General features: G+C 43.8%; 1 protein-coding gene across 7 annotated transcripts in view; it reads right to left on the reverse strand.

Annotated features, from left to right (window-relative positions):
* Nucleotides 1-18,744: 18,744 nt before the first annotated feature.
* CDK2AP1 (cyclin dependent kinase 2 associated protein 1) overlaps nucleotides 18,745-22,634 on the reverse strand; it is a 28,746-nt gene continuing 24,856 nt past the window's right edge. For 4 of the 7 annotated variants that reach the window (XM_069214989.1, XM_069214987.1, XM_069214986.1 and 1 more), the window contains exons 3-4: nucleotides 20,253-20,400; nucleotides 18,745-19,436 (exon numbers count right to left, since the gene is read on the reverse strand). In XM_069214989.1, coding sequence (XP_069071090.1) covers nucleotides 19,369-19,436; nucleotides 20,253-20,400 — 216 coding nt within the window. In that variant the 3' untranslated portion in view covers nucleotides 18,745-19,368. The remainder of the gene's footprint in view (nucleotides 19,437-20,252; nucleotides 20,401-22,634) is intronic. The other 3 variants (XM_069214992.1, XM_069214991.1, XM_069214990.1) reach the window with 1 other exon arrangement.

A 22,634-nucleotide genomic window follows, 5' to 3' on the forward strand; every position in this document is an offset into this window, starting at 1 on the left:
ACATATAGGTGACTTATAAGTTACTTAAGTGCAGTGAAAAATGGCTGTGAAATAACGTGGACGTTATTTCACTCAGGCTGCAGTGGCAGGCCTGTGTAAGAATTGTCAGAGCTCCATATGGGTGGCAAAAGAAATGCTGCAGCCCCTAGGGATCTCCTGGAACCCCAATACCCTGGGTACCTCAGTACCATATACTAGGGAATTATAAGGGTGTTCCAGTAAGCCAATGTAAATTGGTAAAATTGGTCACTAGCCTGTTAGTGACAATTTAGAAAGAAATGAGAGAGCATAACCACTGAGGTTCTGATTAGCAGAGCCTCAGTGAGACAGTTAGGCACTACACAGGGAACACACACATATAGGCCACAAACTTATGAGCACTGGGGTCCTGACTAGCAGGGTCCCAGTGACACATAACAAACATACTGAAAACATAGGGTTTTCACTATGAGCACCGGGCCCTGGCTAGCAGGATCCCAGTGAGACAGTGAAAACACCCTGACATACACTCACAAACAGGCCAAAAGTGGGGGTAACAAGGCTAGAAAGAGGCTACTTTCTCACACAACCCCCACCCCCCCAAACGAAGGACAATAAGGCTAACCTTGGCCAGTTGAGACTTTATTGTCTAAGTGGTGATAAGTAGAGAGTAGCTCTGCAATAGACTGGTTACTCCCTTTATCATCCACTATATGGTTACTTCCCTGTGGGGATGTAAACCACCCTGTTTGAAGTTTTTTAGCTAAGCAACAATGTGAAGATGTATTTTCAGAGTTTCTATCAGTAAGTTTTAGTTTAGAGCAGTGGGTATTGTCCACTGAACCTATTTGTAGTGATGGAAATGCCAGACAAGGATGCTGTCTCAGGAAAGCCATAGCTGGGCAAAAACTTTGTCCATATGGCTGGAAGAGAGAACAGGGATGCTGTTTCTCTTGAGTTGGAGCAGGGCAGGGATGCTGTCCTATGAGCTCCACACTAAGGCAGGGATGCTGTCCTAAGTGTTGTGAGGCAGTGCAGGGTTTCTGCACTAAGGTTTCTCTGGGAGGGTTGGAGGGATGCTCCATGTTAACTAAAATGGTGTTCTTTTTCTCACCAATGTTAGTTATTCCACAGAGAGGTACTTCTACCTCAGGGAGTACAGTTTTGCCAACTGATGATTCCCTTGGAACAGGTGCCACCCCAGGAGAGGTTTCTCCCACCACAGGAATGGTATCCTGAATGGTAGGGTGGTTAGGGGATACTGTGATACCCCTTTTACCTGTTGTTGGAGAGGGATCCTGAGTTTTCAGGCCTTCGCTCCTTTGCTTTTTCATTTCAGTAGAAATGAGAGGGAACAATTCCTCTGGGATGCCCAGCATGGCTGCATGGGCATAAAACTCTACATAAGCCCAACCTGAGGCCTCTAGGTCATTACCTAAGAGACAGTCTACAGGTAAGCTAGGTGATACCACCACCTGCTTAGGGCCAGTAACTCCACCCCAACTAAACTGAATTATAGCTAAGGGAAGAAACTTAGTGGAGTTATGGACATCAATAATCTTATACTGTTGTCCAATGATGTGTTGATCAGGATGCACTAGGTTTTCAGTCACCAAAGTGATACTGGCACCTGTGTCCCTGTAGGCCAAGGCCTCAACACCATTTATTGAAACTGTCTGCCTGTACTTATCCATTGTAAGGGGACAAGCAACCAGTGTGGCAAGGCCAATGCCACTAGGTGTGACAGAAACTGTCTTGGGACTGACTACCCCAGTTTCTACTATGGACCCATAAGTGAACCCAACTACACCCTTAACTTGACTGTTGCCAGCAGTCCCACCACTAGTACCACTACTGCTAGGGGCACTAGAGCTTGATGTATTAGTGGTGGTAGGCTCAGGGGGTTTACCTGGACAGGACTTATCCCCTGGCCTATGGCCTCTATTTTTACACACAAAGCACCAAGGCTTTTTTAATTGTGTAGGTTGAGAAGAAGAGGAAGAATTTGTTTTATCCCCACCCCCTGAAGAGTGTTTAAGATTTGAAGTGGGATCTTTGGTTTTACCCTTATCCCCATGCTTATCTTGAGATTTTTCACCATCTTTCTTCTTATTGTTCTCTTTGTCACTCCCTGTATGAACTTTTCTGTTCACCCTTGTTCTGACCCATTTGTCTGCCTTCTTTCCCAATTCTTGGGGAGAGGTCAGATCAGAGTCCACCAAGTACTGGTGCAACAAATCAGACACACAATTATTAAGAATATGCTCTCTCAGGATCAAGTTATACAGGCTGTCATAATCAGTAACTTTACTGCCATGTAACCACCCCTCCAAGGCCTTCACTGAATGGTCAATGAAATCAACCCAGTCTTGTGAAGACTCCTTTTTGGTCTCTCTGAACTTTATCCTGTACTGTTCAGTGGTTAAGCCATAACCATCCAGGAGTGCATTCTTAAGAACTGTAAAATTATTGGCATCACTTTCTTACACAGTAAGGAGCCTATCCCTACCTTTTCCACTAAATGATAGCCATAGGATAGCAGCCCACTGCCTTTGAGGGACATCCTGTACAACACAGGCCCTCTCAAGTGCAGCAAACCACTTGTTAATGTCATCCCCCTCCTTATAAGGGGGAACTATCTTATGCAGATTCCTGGAATCATGCTCTTTTGCAGGATGACTATGGGGAATACTGCTGCTGCCACCATGGGTTTCTAAACCCAGTTTCTGTCTCTCCTTCTCTACTTCTAAAGTCTGTCTATCCAAATCCAGCTGTTGCTTCTTGAGCTTCAGTCTGGTTTGTTCCACTCTCAATCTATTGAGCTCCCTTTCTAACAATCTGTCATCAGGGTGGGTGGGAGGGACATGCCTTGAAACAGAAGTATGGTGAGAATGGACAGAAGGAGACCTGTCCCTTACAGAGGGCATCCTAACAGCTTGGCTAACAGAAACATCAGTACCACTGTGGTGTGAATAAATGCTTTTGCTATGATGTGAGACAACACTATTTGTATGGTGTGGCTCTCCATCATTACCAACTATGCTAGACTGTCTAGTAATGGGCAGGCTAGGAAGTTTCTTTCCTGAATCTTTTCCTGGGGGAGTCCCTGGATCAGATTGGGAACCATTAGCTACTTTTTCAACAGATGGGGCACTTCTTGCCTTATCTTTTTCTCTAAGCATGTTAAGTAACAATTCCAAGGAAGGATTCTTCCCTACACTCAAACCTCTCTCTATGCAGAGACTCCTTGCTCCTTTCCAGCTAAGGTGATCATATGCAAGTTTGGACAGATCAACATTTTGGCCTGTGCCAGACATTTTTAGAGAGAGTTAAAGTGAGAGAGAAAGAGAAAAAAAGTTTGTCAGAGCTTTTAGAAAGACAGAGAAAAAAACTTTTAAAACTTTTTAGAACTTTTTAGAAAGTTTAGAAGTACTTTTCAGCACTTAGAAAAGAGTGAAAAGAGGAAATGCTAAACTTTTTGGCTATGTGTATATACACTGAACTTGTTTTGTATATTTTTCTCTTATGAAAAGTACAATGACAAGAGTGGTAAGTAGTCTCAAAGCACTTATCCCACCGCTGCACAACCAATGTAGGAGGCTGGACTGGCTTGTAGTGAGTACCAAGGGGTACTTGCACCTTGCACCAGGCCCAGTTATCCCTTATTAGTGTATAGGGTGTCTAGCAGCTTAGGCTGATAGATAATGGTAGCTTAGCAGAGCAGCTTAGGCTGAACTAGGAGACGTGTGAAGCTACTACAGTACCACTTAGTGTCATATGCACAATATCATAAGAAAACACAATACACAGTTATACTAAAAATAAAGGTACTTTATTTTTATGACAATATGCCAAAGTATCTTAGAGTGTACCCTCAGTGAGAGGATAGGAAATATACACAAGATATATATACACAATAGCAAAAATATGCAGTATAGTCTTAGAAAACAGTGCAAACAATGTATAGTTACAATAGGATGCAATGGGGACACATAGGGATAGGGGCAACACAAACCATATACTCCAAAAGTGGAATGCGAACCACGAATGGACCCCAAACCTATGTGACCTTGTAGAGGGTCACTGGGACTATTAGAAAATAGTGAGAGTTAGAAAAATAACCCTCCCAAGACCCTGAAAAGTGAGTGCAAAGTGCACCAAAGTTCCCCTAAGGACAAAGAAGTTGTGTTAGAGGAATAATGCAGGAAAGACACAAACCAACAATGCAACAACGATGGATTTCCAATCTAGGGTACCTGTGGAACAAGGGGACCAAGTCCAAAAGTCACAAGCAAGTCGGAGATGGGCAGATGCCCAGGAAATGCCAGCTGCGGGTGCAAAGAAGCTTCTACTGGACAGAAGAAGCTGCGGTTTCTGCAGGAACACAAAGGGCTAGAGACTTCCCCTTTGGAGGACGGATCCCTCTCGCCTTGTAGAGTCGTGCAGAAGTGTTTTCCCGCTGAAAGAACGCCAACAAGCCTTGCTAGCTGCAAATCGTGCGGTTAGCGTTTTTGGACACTGCTGTGGCCCAGGAGGGACCAGGAGGTCGCAAATTGGACCAGGAGGTAGAGGGGACGTCGAGCAAGACAAGGAGCCCTCTTAGCAGCAGGTAGCACCCGGAGAAGTGCCAGAAACAGGCACTACGAGGATGCGTGAAACGGTGCTCACCCGAAGTCGCACAAAGAAGTCCCACGTCGCCGGAGAACAACTTAGGAGGTCGTGCAATGCAGGTTAGAGTGCCGTGGACCCAGGCTGGTCTGTGCACAAAGGATTTCCGCCGGAAGTGCACGGAGGCCGGAGTAGCTGCAAAAGTCGTGGTTCCCAGCAATGCAGTCTAGCGAGGTGAGGCAAGGACTTACCTCCACCAAACTTGGACTGAAGAGTCACTGGACTGTGGGAGTCACTTGGACAGAGTTGCTGGATTCGAGGGACCTCGCTCGTCATGCTGAGAGGAGACCCAAGGGACCGGTAATGCAGCTTTTTGGTGCCTGCGGTTGCAGGGGGAAGATTCCGTCGACCCGCGGGAGATTTCTTCGGAGCTTCTAGTGCAGAGAGGAGGCAGACTACCCCCACAGCATGCACCACCAGGAAAACAGTCGAGAAGGCGGCAGGATCAGCGTTACAGAGTTGCAGTAGTCGTCTTTGCTACTATGTTGCAGGTTTGCAGGCTTCCAGCGCGGTCAGCAGTCGATTCCTTGGCAGAAGGTGAAGAGAGAGATGCAGAGGAACTCGGATGAGCTCTTGCATTCGTTATCTAAAGTTTCCCCAGAGACAGAGACCCTAAATAGCCAGAAAAGAGGGTTTGGCTACCTAGGAGAGAGGATAGGCTAGCAACACCTGAAGGAGCCTATCAGAAGGAGTCTCTGACGTCACCTGTTGGCACTGGCCACTCAGAGCAGTCCAGTGTGCCAGCAGCACCTCTGTTTCCAAGATGGCAGAGGTCTGGAGCACACTGGAGGAGCTCTGGACACCTCCCAGGGGAGGTGCAGGTCAGGGGAGTGGTCACTCCCCTTTCCTTTGTCCAGTTTCGCGCCAGAGCAGGGCTAAGGGGTCCCCTGAACCGGTGTAGACTGGCTTATGCAGAATTGGGCACATCTGTGCCCAAGAAAGCATTTCCAGAGGCTGGGGGAGGCTACTCCTCCCCTGCCTTCACACCATTTTCCAAAGGGAGAGGGTGTAACACCCTCTCTCAGAGGAAGTTCTTTGTTCTGCCATCCTGGGCCAGGCCTGGCTGGACCCCAGGAGGGCAGATGCCTGTCTGAGGGGTTGGCAGCAGCAGCAGCTGCAGTGAAACCCCAGGAAAGGCAGTTTGGCAGTACCAGGGTCTGTGCTACAGACCACTGGGATCATGGGATTGTGCCAACTATGCCAGGATGGTATAGAGGGGGCAATTCCATGATCATAGACATGTTACATGGTTAATTCGGAGTTACCATTGTGAAGCTACATATAGGTAGTGACCTATATGTAGTGCACGCGTGTAATGGTGTCCCCGCACTCACAAAGTCCGGGGAATTGGCCCTGAACAATGTGGGGGAACCTTGGCTAGTGCCAGGGTGCCCTCACACTAAGTAACTTTGCACCTAACCTTTACCAGGTAAAGGTTAGACATATAGGTGACTTGTAAGTTACTTAAGTGCAGTGAAAAATGGCTGTGAAATAACGTGGACGTTATTTCACTCAGGCTGCAGTGGCAGGCCTGTGTAAGAATTGTCAGAGCTCCCTATGGGTGGCAAAAGAAATGCTGCAGCCCCCAGGGATCTCCTGGAACCCCAATACCCTGGGTACCTCAGTACCATATACTAGGGAATTATAAGGGTGTTCCAGTAAGCCAATGTAAATTGGTAAAATTGGTCACTAGCCTGTTAGTGACAATTTAGAAAGAAATGAGAGAGCATAACCACTGAGGTTCTGATTAGCAGAGCCGCAGTGAGACAGTTAGGCACTACACAGGGAACACACACATATAGGCCACAAACTTATGAGCACTGGGGTCCTGACTAGCAGGGTCCCAGTGACACATAACAAACATACTGAAAACATAGGGTTTTCACTATGAGCACCGGGCCCTGGCTAGCAGGATCCCAGTGAGACAGTGAAAACACCCTGACATACACTCACAAACAGGCCAAAAGTGGGGGTAACAAGGCTAGAAAGAGGCTACTTTCTCACAGGAGTGAGCAGGCGAGACAATCTCAAAGTTTAAGTCTCTTCAGGAAGGAGAAACTGGGAAGAGTCCCTGGGAGGAGAAACTAAGGCGGAAATCCATCCGTAAAGAAGTTGCTTTATGGTACCATGCGCCGTTGGATGCGGCGTAAGAGGATCTACCTCTCCTGATGTTAAAATGGGGGAAGGTTTTTCCAACCTTAGACGTTGTTCATCTATGGGAAACATCATGTTCTAGACTTTGGCTTACCATTAAATCTGCAGCAATGAAGAAAAATCAATTGTTCACCTTGCACAGGGTATATTGGTCACTGGAAAAAATGACGGCCATAGGAAAGATTTAAAAAATCTGCCCTTTTTGTGGTGATGCCAGTGCAGATGACCTTCACATGTTTTGGCGGTGCTCGAAGTTGGCCAATTTTTGGGAAGGCATTGAAAAAGGAAATATTTAGTGGTGAGCTGGAGATAAATTCTTTGATTGTTATCTTTGGATTACGTAATCAAGAGCTTCAAGGCAAGAAAGTCACTGTGCATCAAGAATATTTGCTGTTTGTATTGATGCTCTTGGCTCGACTTGAAATTTGTTGTAAATGGGTCTGGCCATTACCCCCCCACAGTCCAGGAGTGGGAAACATTGATAAATCAGCTATGTAATTTGGAACGAGCTGGTCCCGTTAGTAAAAGGGATGAGTTTTGGGGGATCTGGGAAAATGCACCCGACTGGGTTAAGTGTCTTTTCTTCTTGATTAACTGAGTCCGGTGATTAAAAACTCCCCTCCACCTATTAGGTGGTGCTCTGGTATGATCATTACGTGGGCAAATAAGGCTGGAGGGCCTTGCAGTGAGTGGTCAATGATATATGTGGGAAGAGCCAGAGCATGTTGAACAGGTGGTGTGGCCTGTTGATATTGAGGGGTCCGCGCCTGGAAGATACAAACCAAGGGTCTCTCCTGCTGGAGTGGAGTACCGAGATGAGGACAAAAAAATAAAAAATAGGGAAGGGTGGCCCTCCACCACTGCCAGGCTACCGCTGAGAGGCAGCCTGACTATAGCAGATTACTTTATCTGACAGGGTGGCGCTGCCCTGCAGATAAAGAACCCTTGTTCCTCCAGCCTTTCCCTAGTGGGTTCTCCCGCCAGCTTAGGGCTGGTGGAAGGGATGATCCGGGGCCCATGCACTTGACATGTACAGTGCAGGGGCCCTAGTGCAGTGCCCCGTCGTGCAGGTCACTACCCGATTTACGGGCAGTGATCTGTGCGACGGGTGCTGCTGCACGCGCCGCACAGTGGCATTGTCCCGGTTCCGCATTCTGCTGGGCCGGCGGGCTGAAACACTGTTTCCTCCTGCCGGCCCAGCAGAATGTATATTATTCAGCCTGCGGGGTCTCAAGGGAGCTGGCAGTCTGTGATAAGACCGCCAGCATGAACACGGCAGGTATGTCACAAATGCTGACTCTTATTATTTTAAATTGCCTCCTATGAAATTTAAGAATGTCCTGTTAGCAGATACCAAATTAATCTATTTTGATTCCTTTGTTTACCAGTTAGCTATTAAAGACTATGAATATTGGTTGAAATTGATTGACTTAAAGAGTGTGTGGGGAACTAGAAATTGGCAAATACAGGAATGGGAATCTTTGTTTAGAGCATGCCATATTCAGTTGCAAATTATATTCTTAAATTAAACTGTACATCAAACAAGTTGTTTAGGCTTAGGAAAAATTAAGGAATTGAATGCATCCAGTATTCTGTCACCAGCAAAATTTGACAAATGGCAAAAAATATTAAATGTTACTGAGGAACAGCTCAACAGGTGGGTCCAAAATGGGACATTTAACTCAACACTTACAGGTCCAAACGGTGCTTATTGTGGCCATCGGACACAAATGGTTGTCATTTGCGTTTTGCAAACTCCACAGGGGTTTCAGAGCGAGCCGACCTGACCCTTGTTACATATCATCACAACATTCTGATATTATCACCACATGTAGCGTGGGCAAATTATTTCAACAATGGTTGAAATCTTCCACATTAACAGCTGTTAAAGAACTCCTTATTTTCATGTCAGAAAACACAGACTTAGACAAAGAGCTTCTTATATGCAATAAATAACGAAATATGGAAACATTTCACAAAAAGAAGCCGCCGCCTGGTTAAGGCAAATAGATCAGGAAAACTTTAGCCGTTGTAGATAATGGGATGAACACTTTATTAACCACACTTACACCCTAAAGCATTATTGTTTCATCTGTAATTGACATCATACAAAATGACATGTCATTTTTACAACATGGACAGTCAGTTAAGGTCCATTATGCAGTTAGATTGGGCCCTACAAGTGGTCGTGTACCCTGGCAACATATCAGCTCCAGAGAATTGTTTGCTGCATTTAATTTGAAGCGTCAGCAACAAATAATGGCTAAGAAAGAAGCAACATATATTTTGTTAAACATCGAAAAGTTTGAAATGTTTCCTTTCACTGTGGTGGAAAGGTCATCTACAGTTTGGTTAATACACAGGATTATTAATCTGCCCATTTCAGCACTTCAATTCACCTTGTGTTTGAACCACATTCCTGATAGCAGATTTGAAAAGCTAGGACATAGTTATATCCACAAGGTGTGGGAACTACCTTTTACGTACAGATGTTTTAATGGCATAAAGGAGGTCTTTCTTAGCGGAAGTGAGATTTCTGTAAGTCATTCAATGATTTGTAAACAGCTGTCTTTGCACAGAGCATGTAATGCTTCAGCTGCAAATTTAGCTTGTTATCTGAAGGGGGTCCCTGTCCCTCTGATTCATCTGGCATTCCAGGTGCTCTCAAATGGAAGTTATTTGATGCTGAACTAAATCAGCTGCTGTTGTATGCGAGTCGGAATTGCCTATGTAGTTTTGGTCTCCCAAATTGTTACATGTGGTAGAAATGTGCTATTTCCCCCACGCGAGAGATAAAAGTAGCAGAAATTTGCCATCATATTGCTACTTCAAATGTACATTTTGACAAGCTGAGCAGACTAAAGGCTCTTTTGTTTCAAAAACATGTGCCTGCCACATTGCTGGGATTGTACAGTTCTTTAAGACTGTTGGTTATGGTTTTGTCAGCACCTTCTCCTCTATATTTGCCATACACTTAATTTTTTTCGAGTGTCTTTGGGGGATTCCCTGTTACTTTGGCGTTAATTGACCGCATTTTGCTGTTGCTACTTTTCATTTGCAATGGCTGCCCCGTCTCCACAAGAAGGACTGATGGCACTCCCAACTATGTCTTGACTGCATGATGCAGTATTTTGGAGTGTCACTCCTGGAAGAACTGGAGCCCAACTGGTTGTTGTCATACAGACAATTGTTTGCAGTCCATCTTTCAATGTTTCTGGTACCCATTCGAACATGCACTGGAGGTGTGTCTTACCATGCAGTGCTTACCTTGTTTGGACGCTGGTCTTTTGGTGTTCTCCATGAGGGTTCATGCAGACATGAACATTAAGATTGTGATTGCTACGGGAAGCTTCCCATGAGCCACCCTTTGTGGATCTAATGGCTCTTGGTGCTACAACATCTGGCACTGCACAGTAAACTGCCGTCTCAGGCAGAACTATGGCTGAGGCACGGAACATGAGTGCTCCCTCGCTTTCCTTGTCAAGGAACTGGTTACTTTACCATCTGCCAAAGTGGGGTCTTTCCTGGAGTCAATAATAATTGGTGGTATTGGCAGTTTTTTAAAAGATCATGATTACGGTTGATTTGTTGAACTTAGGCCTTAACTGATGTTCAAGTTTTTGGAAATTCTAAATTGACCATTGTTTACTTCTTTAGATGTGGTCTGTTTTGCTTAGCAACATGGACATGTTATCTCATTGACTATATTTTAGCTTGCTTTTACTGATTAATGTAGGAAAGATAATTTTAGTATTAGATTTTATTTAAGACCTCTGCAACTTTGAACTGACAATGAGAAGGGTGTGGTGAGGTTATTTTAGCATTTACACTGGCACATTATTTTGTCCCGGGCCTGGGGCTGTGCCCTCTCACCTAGTTACATTTCACTTTTATTGCTTTTATTATTTTAGCAAAGCTTTATTTTAGTGGAGATGTTTTTCACTCTTTTATCAATTGCCCTCCCGCGCAGAATTTGTTATTAATTTCTTTGCACAACATTTCCATCCTGTGCTCCACCCTAGGCTGTACACAATATATACCAGGTATAGCCGGTCCAAAGAGTACATTGTCTACCTTACGCAGAAAAATGTGTTGTGACGTCAGGGCAGTTCTTTGAGTAACAGATATGTTATAATAAAACATCACACTGCCCACACTAGGGTAGAGGGGACATTCCAGCGAGTTTGCCATCTCATGCTGCACATTGGTTGCAGTTTCTGCAGAAACCTTTTGGCTCCTCTTTATCTACATGGGAGGACTCCCAGTAGAGTAACAGACCTCTTCTTCACCTCTGAATGCAGGTATGGGGGTTGGGCTTCTTTCCTGGGACCAGAAGGGCGGATTAGAGCTACCACTGCTATTTGCTGTCATGTGAAAACTTAATAGTGAAGGTAGACATATTAGGGACATTAATGTGACAACATGGTGGGACTCTTCTTGTGTTTCACCATCCTGATCACTGCTGTAATAATGCTGTGTTTCATTATCCTCATAATGGCAATTCATGCCTTTTTCTGTAGTATGCAGTTGCTTCAATAAATGATATATTCAACCAAGATCCTGCTTCTGTTTTTCTTTGCATGTACAAGGCTTGTATAACTGAGAGAAAGGGCTGCCCTATTTAAAATTAGGTCTCTATCCGGGTTTCTATTTATACTGCAAAATACACCCTATCCAGTTCCTGTTAAATACATTAAGGCTATTGACAGTGAGGCGGCAACATTTTTGTGGAATGGAGGCCCAGCTAGAATAGCGCAAAAAATAACTTAGACAGGGATGGTAGGACGGAGGAATAGCATTGCCCGATGCTCAAAAATACTATTGAGCGGCACAACTAACCACAATCACTGGTTGGGTCTTCGGCTCCCCAGACGACCTGGCCTATTAGATGGACAGGCTGAACTTGCAGCTTGGACGTCATCCTATAGCGCTGTTTGTGGTTCCTCCCCCTCCCCAGACGAGTCAAAAAACAAAGACTGACAGACATAGTAATAGAGCTATGACACAGGGTCAACAGATTCCTGGGGTGGACAGGAAAGCTGACGCAGTCCACGCCCCTATGGGACACGGCAGCTCTAGGAACACTGAGAGATCAACCTGGGTTTGCAAAATGGGACCTCATAGGTATCTCCAGGGTTGGGGACCTGTGGAACCAGGAAGAGGTTCTTTCACAGAACTGCAAAAAGATATCATTTGGCCCACATGGAATATTACAGATATCTACAAATCCGGCACGCACTCAACACAGCAATACCCAAAAATACGTAACTCCCGGAGTCGATGCCCTTAGAAGACTGTCTGCTAGATAAATACTGTAATAATATCACTGCTCTGCTTTGTCCATGGATTAATGCTTAGAAACCAAAATTCAACTGCCCACATTTATTTACATTTAAGATTATCAGACTTTTGCTGGCTGTAGCCTCTTAACCACAGAAATGGGCTGCACGTTTCTGCTTATAGCACCTGTCTTAATGAGCTGATTTGTGATCTTTGATTGACTGCATAGAACTACTATTTTCTCAGGTTGGATGGATTGTTATAGGCAAGAAACCTGTGCAACCTGTGGCAAAACCCAGTACCACTTTTCCCGTCACGTAAAATGAGTCCACTTTCTCGTATTCATGTTCCAGTATACAAATGACCGCAACTCCTTTCTGCAAAGCAAGCATTTCACTTGTTCGCTTTTCAACCCACACATGAGCTAGCTGGTAAGCATTAGCTAACGCTCTCATGGTGGTTGCATCCTTGAGGCACTTCCAATATTTTGTTACAAACATATTCTTGCTGTGAGGTGCAGTTCCTCACTTTTTTTATATGCACAATTGTAGTTGCCTGACCCATTTTTAAAACAGCAGGTAGGTTTCCTGGAGGTGTCTTCATCACAGGAGCTCTATGATAGTCAGCAAAACAAAAAGTGTATAATAGGGTGTGAGACATAGAGGTTTTTGTTTTTTTGAGTTTATTGTGAGTTTTGAGTACACCCCTTTGTCCTATTGTCCCACTGTAGCTCCTCTGTTTGCGTCTATACAAATAGAGGGCCAACTATTGCATCCATAACATTAAAAAATAAGAAACTATGGGGCATATTTATACTCCGTTTGCGCCGAAATTGCGTCGTTTTTTTTTACGCAATTTCGACGCAAAACTAACGCCAACTAACGCCATATTTATACTATGGCGTTAGAGGCGAATAGCGCCAAAGTTCCCGGAATGTGCGTCATTTTTTAGCGTGAACCCCTTCCTTGCGTTAATGATATGCAAGGGAGGCGTTCCCGTCTAAAAAATGACTCCCAGGCCTTTACGTGGTATTTATACTCCCGGGCAAAAGAGACGCCCGGGAGTTGGCGTGGCTAAAAACGGCGCATTTGCGCCACTTTTTAACGCCTGCTCAGGGCAGGCGTTAAGGGGCCTGTGGGCTCAAAATGAGCCCACAGGTGCCCTCCCATGCCCCCAGGGACCCCCCCTGCCACCCTTGCCCACCCCAGGAGGACCCCCAAGGATGGAGGGACCCACCCCAGGGACATTCAGGTAAGTTCAGGTAAGTATAATTTTTTATTTTTTATATTTTTTTTTGGTGGCATAGGGGGGCCTTATTTGTGCCCCCCTACATGCCACTATGCCCAATGACCATGCCCAGGGGACAGAAGTCCCCTGGGCATGGCCATTGGGCAAGGGGGCATGACTCCTATCTTTACAATGATAGGAGTCATGTTGATGGGGGATGGGCGTCGTTAAAAAATGGCGCAAGTCGGGTTAAGACGATTTTTTCGACGTAACCTGACTTGCCCCATTTTAAGACGCCCATGCGCCATTTTCCCCCTACGCCGGCGCTGTCTGGTCTACGTGGTTTTTTCCCACGCAAACCAGGCAGCGCCGGTCTGATTGCGCCGTCTAACGCCATTCCATAAATACGGCGCCCGCTTGGCGCTTCAGAATGGCGTTAGACGGCGCAAAACTTTTTGACGCTAAACTGCGTTAGCGCAGTTTAGCGTCAAAAAGTATAAATATGGGCCTATATATTTCCAATACCAAATGCCATATGTGTGTACCTTGACAATATACACACCTTCAAGGTATGTAGATATGGAGCTAGGAATAGTAAATTTAGACTTCCTCTATATCCACTTACCTTTCAATATTTTGGTCTTGATATTTTAGCTGCAACATTCTTATTTCTCAATATTGTTAGCCTCGATCATCCTAAAGTGTCAACTAGGGATTGTCTAGGAGTACAGGGAGATATGGCAGTAGCCCTCTTCCTGGTCCCTTGGGCTAATCACCTTCTCTTGGTGAACAATCTGCTTGCTCACTTGAACCCATCCTTGGATGACTCTGTTGATGGTCCCAACCACCCCTCTTATTTATCAAGAACGCCAATGGTAGTCGAATCCTTCTCACCTCAACATGAAGATATTTCTAGCTCCGCCTCCCTCGGTTATCATAAGACCAGTAGCCAGTGCAGCAGGATGGAGGGCACTCTAGGAGATGTATCTGTCCAGGATAACAGACAGCAGGGAAGATGAGAAACTATCTGAACTGGAAGGAGGTAGCTGCAGTCTTCAGGGCTCTGATCTCATTTGCTTCTCAGATTCAGGGTCAAGCAGTATGGATTTGAAACGACAATCAGTTAACCCATGCTTATGTCAACCATCCTGGGAGAACAAGAGTAATACGTCTCAATCTTCTGGCGAGGTGAATAGGCTATCGGGCGGAAGCCAATATCTTATCTATATCAATGAGATACCTTCGTGGGAGGGGGGAAAGCCAAGCAGACCGGTTGAGTGAATTGTTCCTGATTCTAGGCTCCCTTTACACTCCTCTATTTCAGTCTATTCTGAAAAGGTTTAGTATGTCCTGGGTGGATTTTTACGTCTCAGCCCAGAACTCTCTGCTTCCCAATTTTGCACCCTTCCTCCACCACCAGAAGCATGATGAATAGATGCAATGTGTATTCAGTAGCCCAGGGCGCTCTTCTGTGCCGTTCTCCAGTTCACCTCACTGGGCAGGGTTCAGTGGAAGATCAGGGCCAATCAATCAACTATGAGAAATCCTCCTCATAGTTCCCTCTCCTGCATCATATGACAGTTTCCAGCACAATCGTGTCCTCTCAGGTCTCCATTCCTGTCAATACGAGGTCTTCAACATTTAACACTGGGGGTCTAGAATTTGAAAGGTCAAGGATGATTTCTCTGGGATGTTCTCCTATAGTAGTCATTTAGATCCGACAGTCCATGCATCAGAGAATGCTAAATGTTTATTTTAGATAGTGGAAGGATTTGAGTTCTTGTTGTAAATCTAGGAAACTTCACCCCTGAGCGTTTCAGGAAGCTCCGGTTCTAGATGTTCTTACATATTGTTTTCTCCTGGGTCTTTCTGCTTCTACGTTCCGACGTCACTGGGCAGCTGTAAGAGTGATTAGAGGTTCTGATCTCTTTCAGTTTGATTCCATAGTTGCTAGTTTTTAAAGATAGTTTCCTTTAAGACACTTAATAATGTTCTCCAATTTCAGCCTCTTGTACTAGTCTTCAGGAAGATCTATTCAAACCCCTTGATTCTCATGCTTTACCATTACTTACCTTAAAGGTTTCCTCAGGTCACAGACTGGGTGATATTGGAATATTACTGTGTCATGCTCCATTTATAAGATTTTTGTCTGACAAGGTGGTGCTTAGGCCCAATCCAGCTCCCAACCCCCCACCCCCTCTCCTTGAGACAGGCTGATTTTCTCTTTGGTACTTTAGCAATAGCCAATAAACAACATTGTTCTCTCAGGCTACTTCAAGTCGCTGGGTCAGATGAACTGGGGCATATTTATCAAATTTTCATGCAACGCTACGCAGCTAGTCACCTTGCTGTGCTGCATGAAACGGGCAGAAATGCATTGAATTTAACATTATACTACCCATTCTTGCTTTCTGCCTGCAATGCTGCACAATGTGCTGACTAGCACCAATGCAGACACCGTTGCACCATGGAGAAAGGGTGCCTGTGTTGTAGGTAGAATTGTGTTTGTGCAGGAAGAAGCACCTTCCTGCACAAAAACAATCCTCAGAGGCATTTTCCTCTTTCTATGTGTGTTGCAGTGCAGCACATGTAGGAGGAAACAACTAGGAGAAATAAACAGATTTCTTCTCATTACGCCTCTTGTGGGCGGGGGGATAGCATTTTGAAACATTCCCTGGTCTATCACTAATGGCACATCTGGGGATGCACCAAAATATATGGGTTGAAGCGTGTGAACACCATCGCTCCACCCATGTAACGCAAGGCAGTGACTTGCGCTGCCTTGCGTTAATCCACATTTACCAAGCCACCTAGGGCCACGCAAGGTGGCCTTGCGTGGCTTTGTAATTATCATTCAAGATTTTGTGTTGCCCTCACGCCTGGCCAATGCAAACCCATAAAAAATATGGGCCGGACTATTTTTGCTGGCCTATAAGAAAGCAGGCATTGAGCTTCATTTTCAGGTTCAATCTACAAGACGTATTTCTACCCTCTTGTCAGCTTTCAGGGGTGATTGTATTCGAGACATTTGTGGTGCAACCACAAGGGCCTTTCCCAATATCAATATTTCTCATTACAGATTACATACAAGGAAGGCACTTGCTAATTCTTATCGTTTTTCAGTTAAAAGTACATTACAATAAATGTTGATTGTATTCAAGACCAATAAGAGAACAGGGTGCAGCATTTGTGGTCTCCAGCTTGTTCTTTGCTTTTATTTGGTGGTCAAAAAACTACTTCCTTGTGAATTAAGGACTGGGACAAGGAGGATGGATGAGGGGGTTGTACTCTTACTACATACCAGTACTCTTCATTACAGCAAGTCCTAGTACTCCATGTTCCAGTCCAAATTCCCACCCTTCCTTCCCCGACTTGATCTAGATTACAGCTTGATATTCAGGAAGAGCAATGCACATTACCGGTTTTTAAATTGAGCATTAAACTAAGCGAAAAGACAGCTAAACCTATGTCAGAACTTTGCTGGAGAAAGTGCAGAACCTGAAAAAGAGCCACACAAAGAGGATCACCACCTGTGATTGCACACCACTTGTGAAGAGAAGACCAGCGATTGGCCTCAGTGGGGACTTCTGGGAATTCTGTATCAAAGAATGCAGAGACAAGGACAGACCCAAATGCCAAGGCCCTAATGCTTCAACTTCTGTGGCATTGGCAAAAGCACCTGAGCATTTTAATGAGAAGGAAAGGGGGCCACTGTGGAGGAGCAAACAGTGGGCCGAGTTGGGTTTCGTAGGCCGAAGTGCCCCAGGACTATGGATATTTAACTGAAGCCAAAGCTTAATCCCGGAAGGCTAACCCGCACACCTCTCCCACAATAGACAGGATCAGAAAACGTAAGTTATAGCATGCACCAAATACAGACTGCCAGGACCAAAAAAAACCCGGGCTAAGATGCTGTTGTTTACAGGCTACTTTTAAATTAGAGTTTAAAACTAAAATACTTATATTTGGTAAGTATACCAGCTGGATTCCCATCTCCCGTTTATGGATGCACACCACAATAATAACAATTAGAGAGAGAAAGACGAGGAAGACACTGGATGAGTTAGTGAATAAAATATGTTACGACACCCAACATAAGCATTGAAAACTCCTGCTCATAATTACTACAGAGACAACCAGCTCACAGCTAGGATTCTAAATGAGGCAGAAAATACCACTTTCTGCATACATATGGCAACACAGTATGGCTATTAAACTAAATCTTAAACTATCAATCTTCCATTTGCAGTGCATTTATGCAGCCCCTCCGATGGAACTCAAATTGTTCCACAATCGTTATTTTCCCTTCTTGCTTTACCTCACCTTCACCTCTTTCAGTCATTCTACACTCTTGGACAAATGTGAGTTTTTATCTTTTTTTTTTTTTTTTTTTTTTTTTTTTTAAATCGATTACAAAATAACATGCTCATACATTATTAAAAATGCACGTAACAAATGATATGCAGGCTTAAGTTATAGTTTTAGTTTTAAAATCCAGTAGTTCACCTTAGATTAGAAAGTGTAAATTCTTGTTATGGGACATTATCAGAGAGAATGAACACAAGCTATATTTAAATGTTGTAAATGTACCCAATAAGAAAGTCTGCTAGCCAGCATGAAATGTCTTCTAGGTGTCCATCCCTTCCTAGAAGCAGCTGTGTGGAGGGAAGGAGTCTACTTCTTTTTAAATTATAAATAAAACAATGAAACACATTTTTAGGAGGGTGGTATCGGAATCCAGAAAAAAAAATGGATTTCTGTTATGCACTTCCCAGTGTATGCTCATGTTGTTTAGGGTACTCTAGGAGGCAGACATGCCGTCAGCTAAGACGCTTGTGGCTCCAACAGGGTCTGATGGGGATTGTACCAGACATGATGGCAGATCAACTGCTCAATTTAAGGGGGCTAATGTGCCACCATCTCTAGTAACATTTCTTCTGTGAAAAACAGCCATGAAAAGGTTTGGTGCTCTCAACTTGCTAAACATACCCCCAAATCGTTGGCTAGAATACTGTGTGGGCACTGCCAGCATATCTCCACTTTGGGGGGTGGGGGGAGGGGAGTATTTCTCAGTTCCCACATTTCTTGGTGGAAGTCCACCTACATTGGCAGACATTAAAAAGCTTCCATTAAAACGTTTGCCCACCAGTGCATTCTGCAGCAGAAGGAATATCTACTGTTGTGGAGAAAGCTCAACTCTTTCTTCCGAAGAACTCAAACTATGGTGGACTTCAAAAACTGCCAAACTCAAAATGAGGCTGCAGGTTTCTTCTTACAATGCCAATAGCTTTCCACTGAGAAAAGGTTTACAAGATGTCCTCCATTAGTCAAACGGCCTGGAACTTCCACGTATGAATTATAACCGCCTTTCCAATTGACATTGCCTTGAATCATGTATCACAAGTTGTTTTTTTTTTGTTTGTTTTTTACAAGCCATTAGTGAAAATAAGCTTTATTACATAAAGTAATAAATACATACAAAGATGCAAATAACAGTTTCAGTAATTCCTTTTTGCAGGTTTCATAATATTGCTGCAAACATACTAATAAAATCTGCGGTTTCCAGTAGGACTAAGTCCTGACAAGTTACATTAGTAAATCATGCTTTGTAAATGTCCCCAAAGCACCACGAAACACTAATTTCCATCCTAATGTATGTCAGACTTCAACTTACTAAGGAAATTTGGTAAAATGTATTTTTTTTTTTTAGCTTTAATTAGCAAACAAAAATGAATAGCTTATGTAAAAGGTGCAAAGTCCAGCAATTCAGGATGTTGGTGTAAGCAAAGAAAAAAAATGTACAGGCATGTAAACAAAATGTTAAGCATTCATATCCATGCAGTTTCCAGCTTCCTGTGAAAAAGAATCTGTAGTAACTTGCAACTGGTAGTTGTAACTCAGTGTGACTGCAAAATTGTAGTTTCTTAAATCACTGTACAGTACTTAATGCCGTTCAGAACAAAAGGAAACATTCAAGTGAATGTTTCGGAATCACGAAAGAAAAATCACTAGTCTTCTTCATAAGGAGAGGGGAAAATCTTGTTGCATGAGTTGTGTACGTTATGATCTTGCATTCCTTTCAGTTTCAGCCAAGCATTCCCGGACAAGTCCTCGAGCATGAATAATACCTAGGATTTAATAAAAACCACAATATAAGAATTTAGAGAAACATCTCATAGGCAAATATTTTGACATATATTTTTTCGACTTGCACTGCATCACCAAAGTCACTTATAATCATGCTGTTCAATTCTACTCTCAATAGCACCTAGGGCCCAATTACTAGCTGTGGGTGAAAGCTGATCTCTGTGCAAAAAGGAGTTTGCACAAGGATCGAAATCTGAGCTGTTCAGTAATTCTTGCACTCTCAGTATTGTTCCATGACAGCTCAAGGGTGCCAACATTGATTTGACGAAAGGACACAGGAAAAAAATGGAAAACATGTAACATTCGACCAGGTAAGTATCTATTCTGCAGATTATGTCTAATTTCCAAAGGAAAGACTTGCATGGGATCCATTTATGGTAAATAACTCACAATAGGGTAATGCTATTTACTGGGTGCTGTAAATGCCCCTCCCTTCAGCCCCAAACTCGTAATTAGGGTCATAAAAAGAGAAACCAAACATTGTTTATGCTTTCCTTAAATTAAGAGCCTCTTCCCCAATTACCTCACTAGAGCCTGTGCAATTTTTCCAGGGCCATCATGACGTTTAAAAGCGACTTAGTGATTTCTTCAGTAGCATCTGCTATGACTGGACTGGATCGAATAACGTTCAGCTCAAGGTAAACAGTTTTTCTACCTCTTCTGTTAAACACGAACTAAGGAGGCCAAATGATATCCGAGTTAAGATCCATCACACAGGATTCTCAGGATGCAGCCTACTAAGGACATGTTACGAGCCAACAGAGGTGTCCAGGGTGACATTATTAGGGAACACTTACCTCTTTTTAGCCTCTCCATGGCGCTTTTGCTTCCAGCATATGTTGGTCTAATCTCTTTTCCTAATTCCTCGATTATAGAGAGAAGTTCTGCATATTTGCTCTGAGGTACTTGATTACTGCTGGTCCCCTGCGGAGTGATAAAAATTCCCTAATATAAACACAGAAGAGACACAATCAGGATTATGTATTTCATTAAATATATTACAATTAAAGGCAATATTTACTGTTCATTTAATATTTGCTTATCATTTACTGAAAAAAAACACTCAAAGTCAGAAGATCACGGAGCACCACTGGACTGCTCGGTTGAGACACTGGTAATACGCCAGGTTGGCTGTGGGTAGGGGTTGCTTTCTGGGCTCATCTGTTATGAATTTCCGGCCTGTTCAGCTCGAAACAAACAGAGGGGCACACAATTTCCTTCAGGGCATCGCAGAGATATAATGCTCTAATGTTGTGACAAATTGAAGTATTAGACTATTTTAGGGTCCCCTCCCCAAGTATTCTGTAAAACCTAATTGTTTTTAGTTGCTTTAGTTGGAAAATTGTCGTGCAAATTTAATCTCTTAAAGGTTTCATGGGTAGCGACAATTTCTGCATCTCCTGCCCCAAGGGGAGGGTGGTGCTTGCTATCTACCTTCCCTCAGTAAATTATTTGGTCGGTATGGGGAAAAGAAGAAAATGTGCGTTAGGCCTAATTCCAATTTATGGCTCTCTGAAGGGGTTTGTAATACTAATTCTGGTAAATACGCGCCCAGCTGTATTGAGAACTGGGGGGTGTGATAATAACGCTGATTATATTGGGCCACTGTCTTGAGTTTTGTTCAGTCTGTACTATCACATGTAACCATCATGCCCAGTACCAGGGGGTAAAAAAAAAAAAGATACGGCAGTGCCTCACACAAGAACATACAAAGGAGAAAAAACACAAAACTATGTCCAATGTTCAAATATACTCGTCCTCAGCCTATGAAGACGCTGGTAAAGGGAGACTCCATTGCCTTAAAAGGGGCATCGAGTTGCCCTCAGAAAACCCTGAATTTTTACCTATCAGTTTTCTTGAATTTGCATTTCGCAATGCCTCAAATACTCAAAGGAGAATTGCAGAAACCCCGTGCTAAAAATGACTATTTCACTTGCGTTACTTGGCTAGCCCCGTTGCACACTGCCATATACTCTGGCCGTGGCTTCAGGCCGGTTGTGACTTTTTTTTTTAATTATTAATTTTTATTTATTTAATTTTTTAGGTGCCTTCTATCTCCAAGCTTTACCACAAGGACCAAACGTTACGTTGGACACTTACCTTCTCCTCTGTGCATTCCTAGGGGGGGTGCAGGGGGGCAGTGGTGATGTTCTTGGGCTTGTGCACTAGCTTCAAATGCGTGGCAAATCTTGTCCAGCCCGCGTGAGATAATCTCCCCCCTTATAACTGACCCACTCATTCTTTCGCGCTGTGTGCGCTCATTTGGCTTTTGCAGCACCTGCCTCATGAGAGCGGCAATATTCATTACCAATTTAAGCTAAATTAATGTGACCTTTTATAAAAACCTCCCTTCAGCAACAGACTCCCTGAGCACAATTCACCTCAATTAAAACACTGCTCTTATAATTTGGATAGCAGGTGGCCCACCTCTCCGGCCAGTGTATCTTCAGAAAGACATCAGTCCTCAGAACCAAGCTTGACCAACAGCCTTCAAGAGTCCTAAATCCGGCATTGCAAGAAATATTAGTGGATCATTTGACATGAGTGTTCGTACTCCCGGTTACAACAACTACGCCAAGCCAGCCTTGTAATTTAATATGTATCTTTTAAAGGTTACTTTTGGTGTCACTCAGTTGTGTACTGTACTTGTAGATGCGTGGGTTTTGTATTATTATTATTATTTCTAATGCTCGTTTAGTTAATGTGAACCAGCATCATGGGTCAATCTCTTATTTTACTCATTTTATTTGTCAATCCATTTTATACATCAGATCTTTCTCATTACACCACTTAGTTATTTCAATTCATAGCCTTTCCTTCTCCCATTTCATCTCTCCCTGTGTCTTCGTGGAGGTCTTTTTGCTTCGCTTGTTTGCTGGGAATGACATCTTACACGCTTTTCAGCTTCCCCTTCCCAGCTTCCTCATTTTAATGCTGGTTATTGGCACATCTGTGTCACAGGGATGCCAAAGGCACGGAAGACCAGCTCATTTGTGCCCATTCCAAGCAAGCGAAGATCTCCTCGCTGCCTGTCAGCTTAAACTTCACCTTTGTCGTTGCTGGCTCAGAGGTTCCAGCAAAGCTTTAGCTTCTCCTGGTGTATAAGTGATACACCCATTCCTAAAGTAGTAAGTGGTTGTCATCTTTGCTAATTTTTCCACATTTAGCATGCCAGTTCC

The sequence above is a fragment of the Pleurodeles waltl genome, chromosome 11, assembly GCF_031143425.1.
Source record: "Pleurodeles waltl isolate 20211129_DDA chromosome 11, aPleWal1.hap1.20221129, whole genome shotgun sequence".
Taxonomy (NCBI): Eukaryota; Metazoa; Chordata; class Amphibia; order Caudata; family Salamandridae; genus Pleurodeles; species Pleurodeles waltl.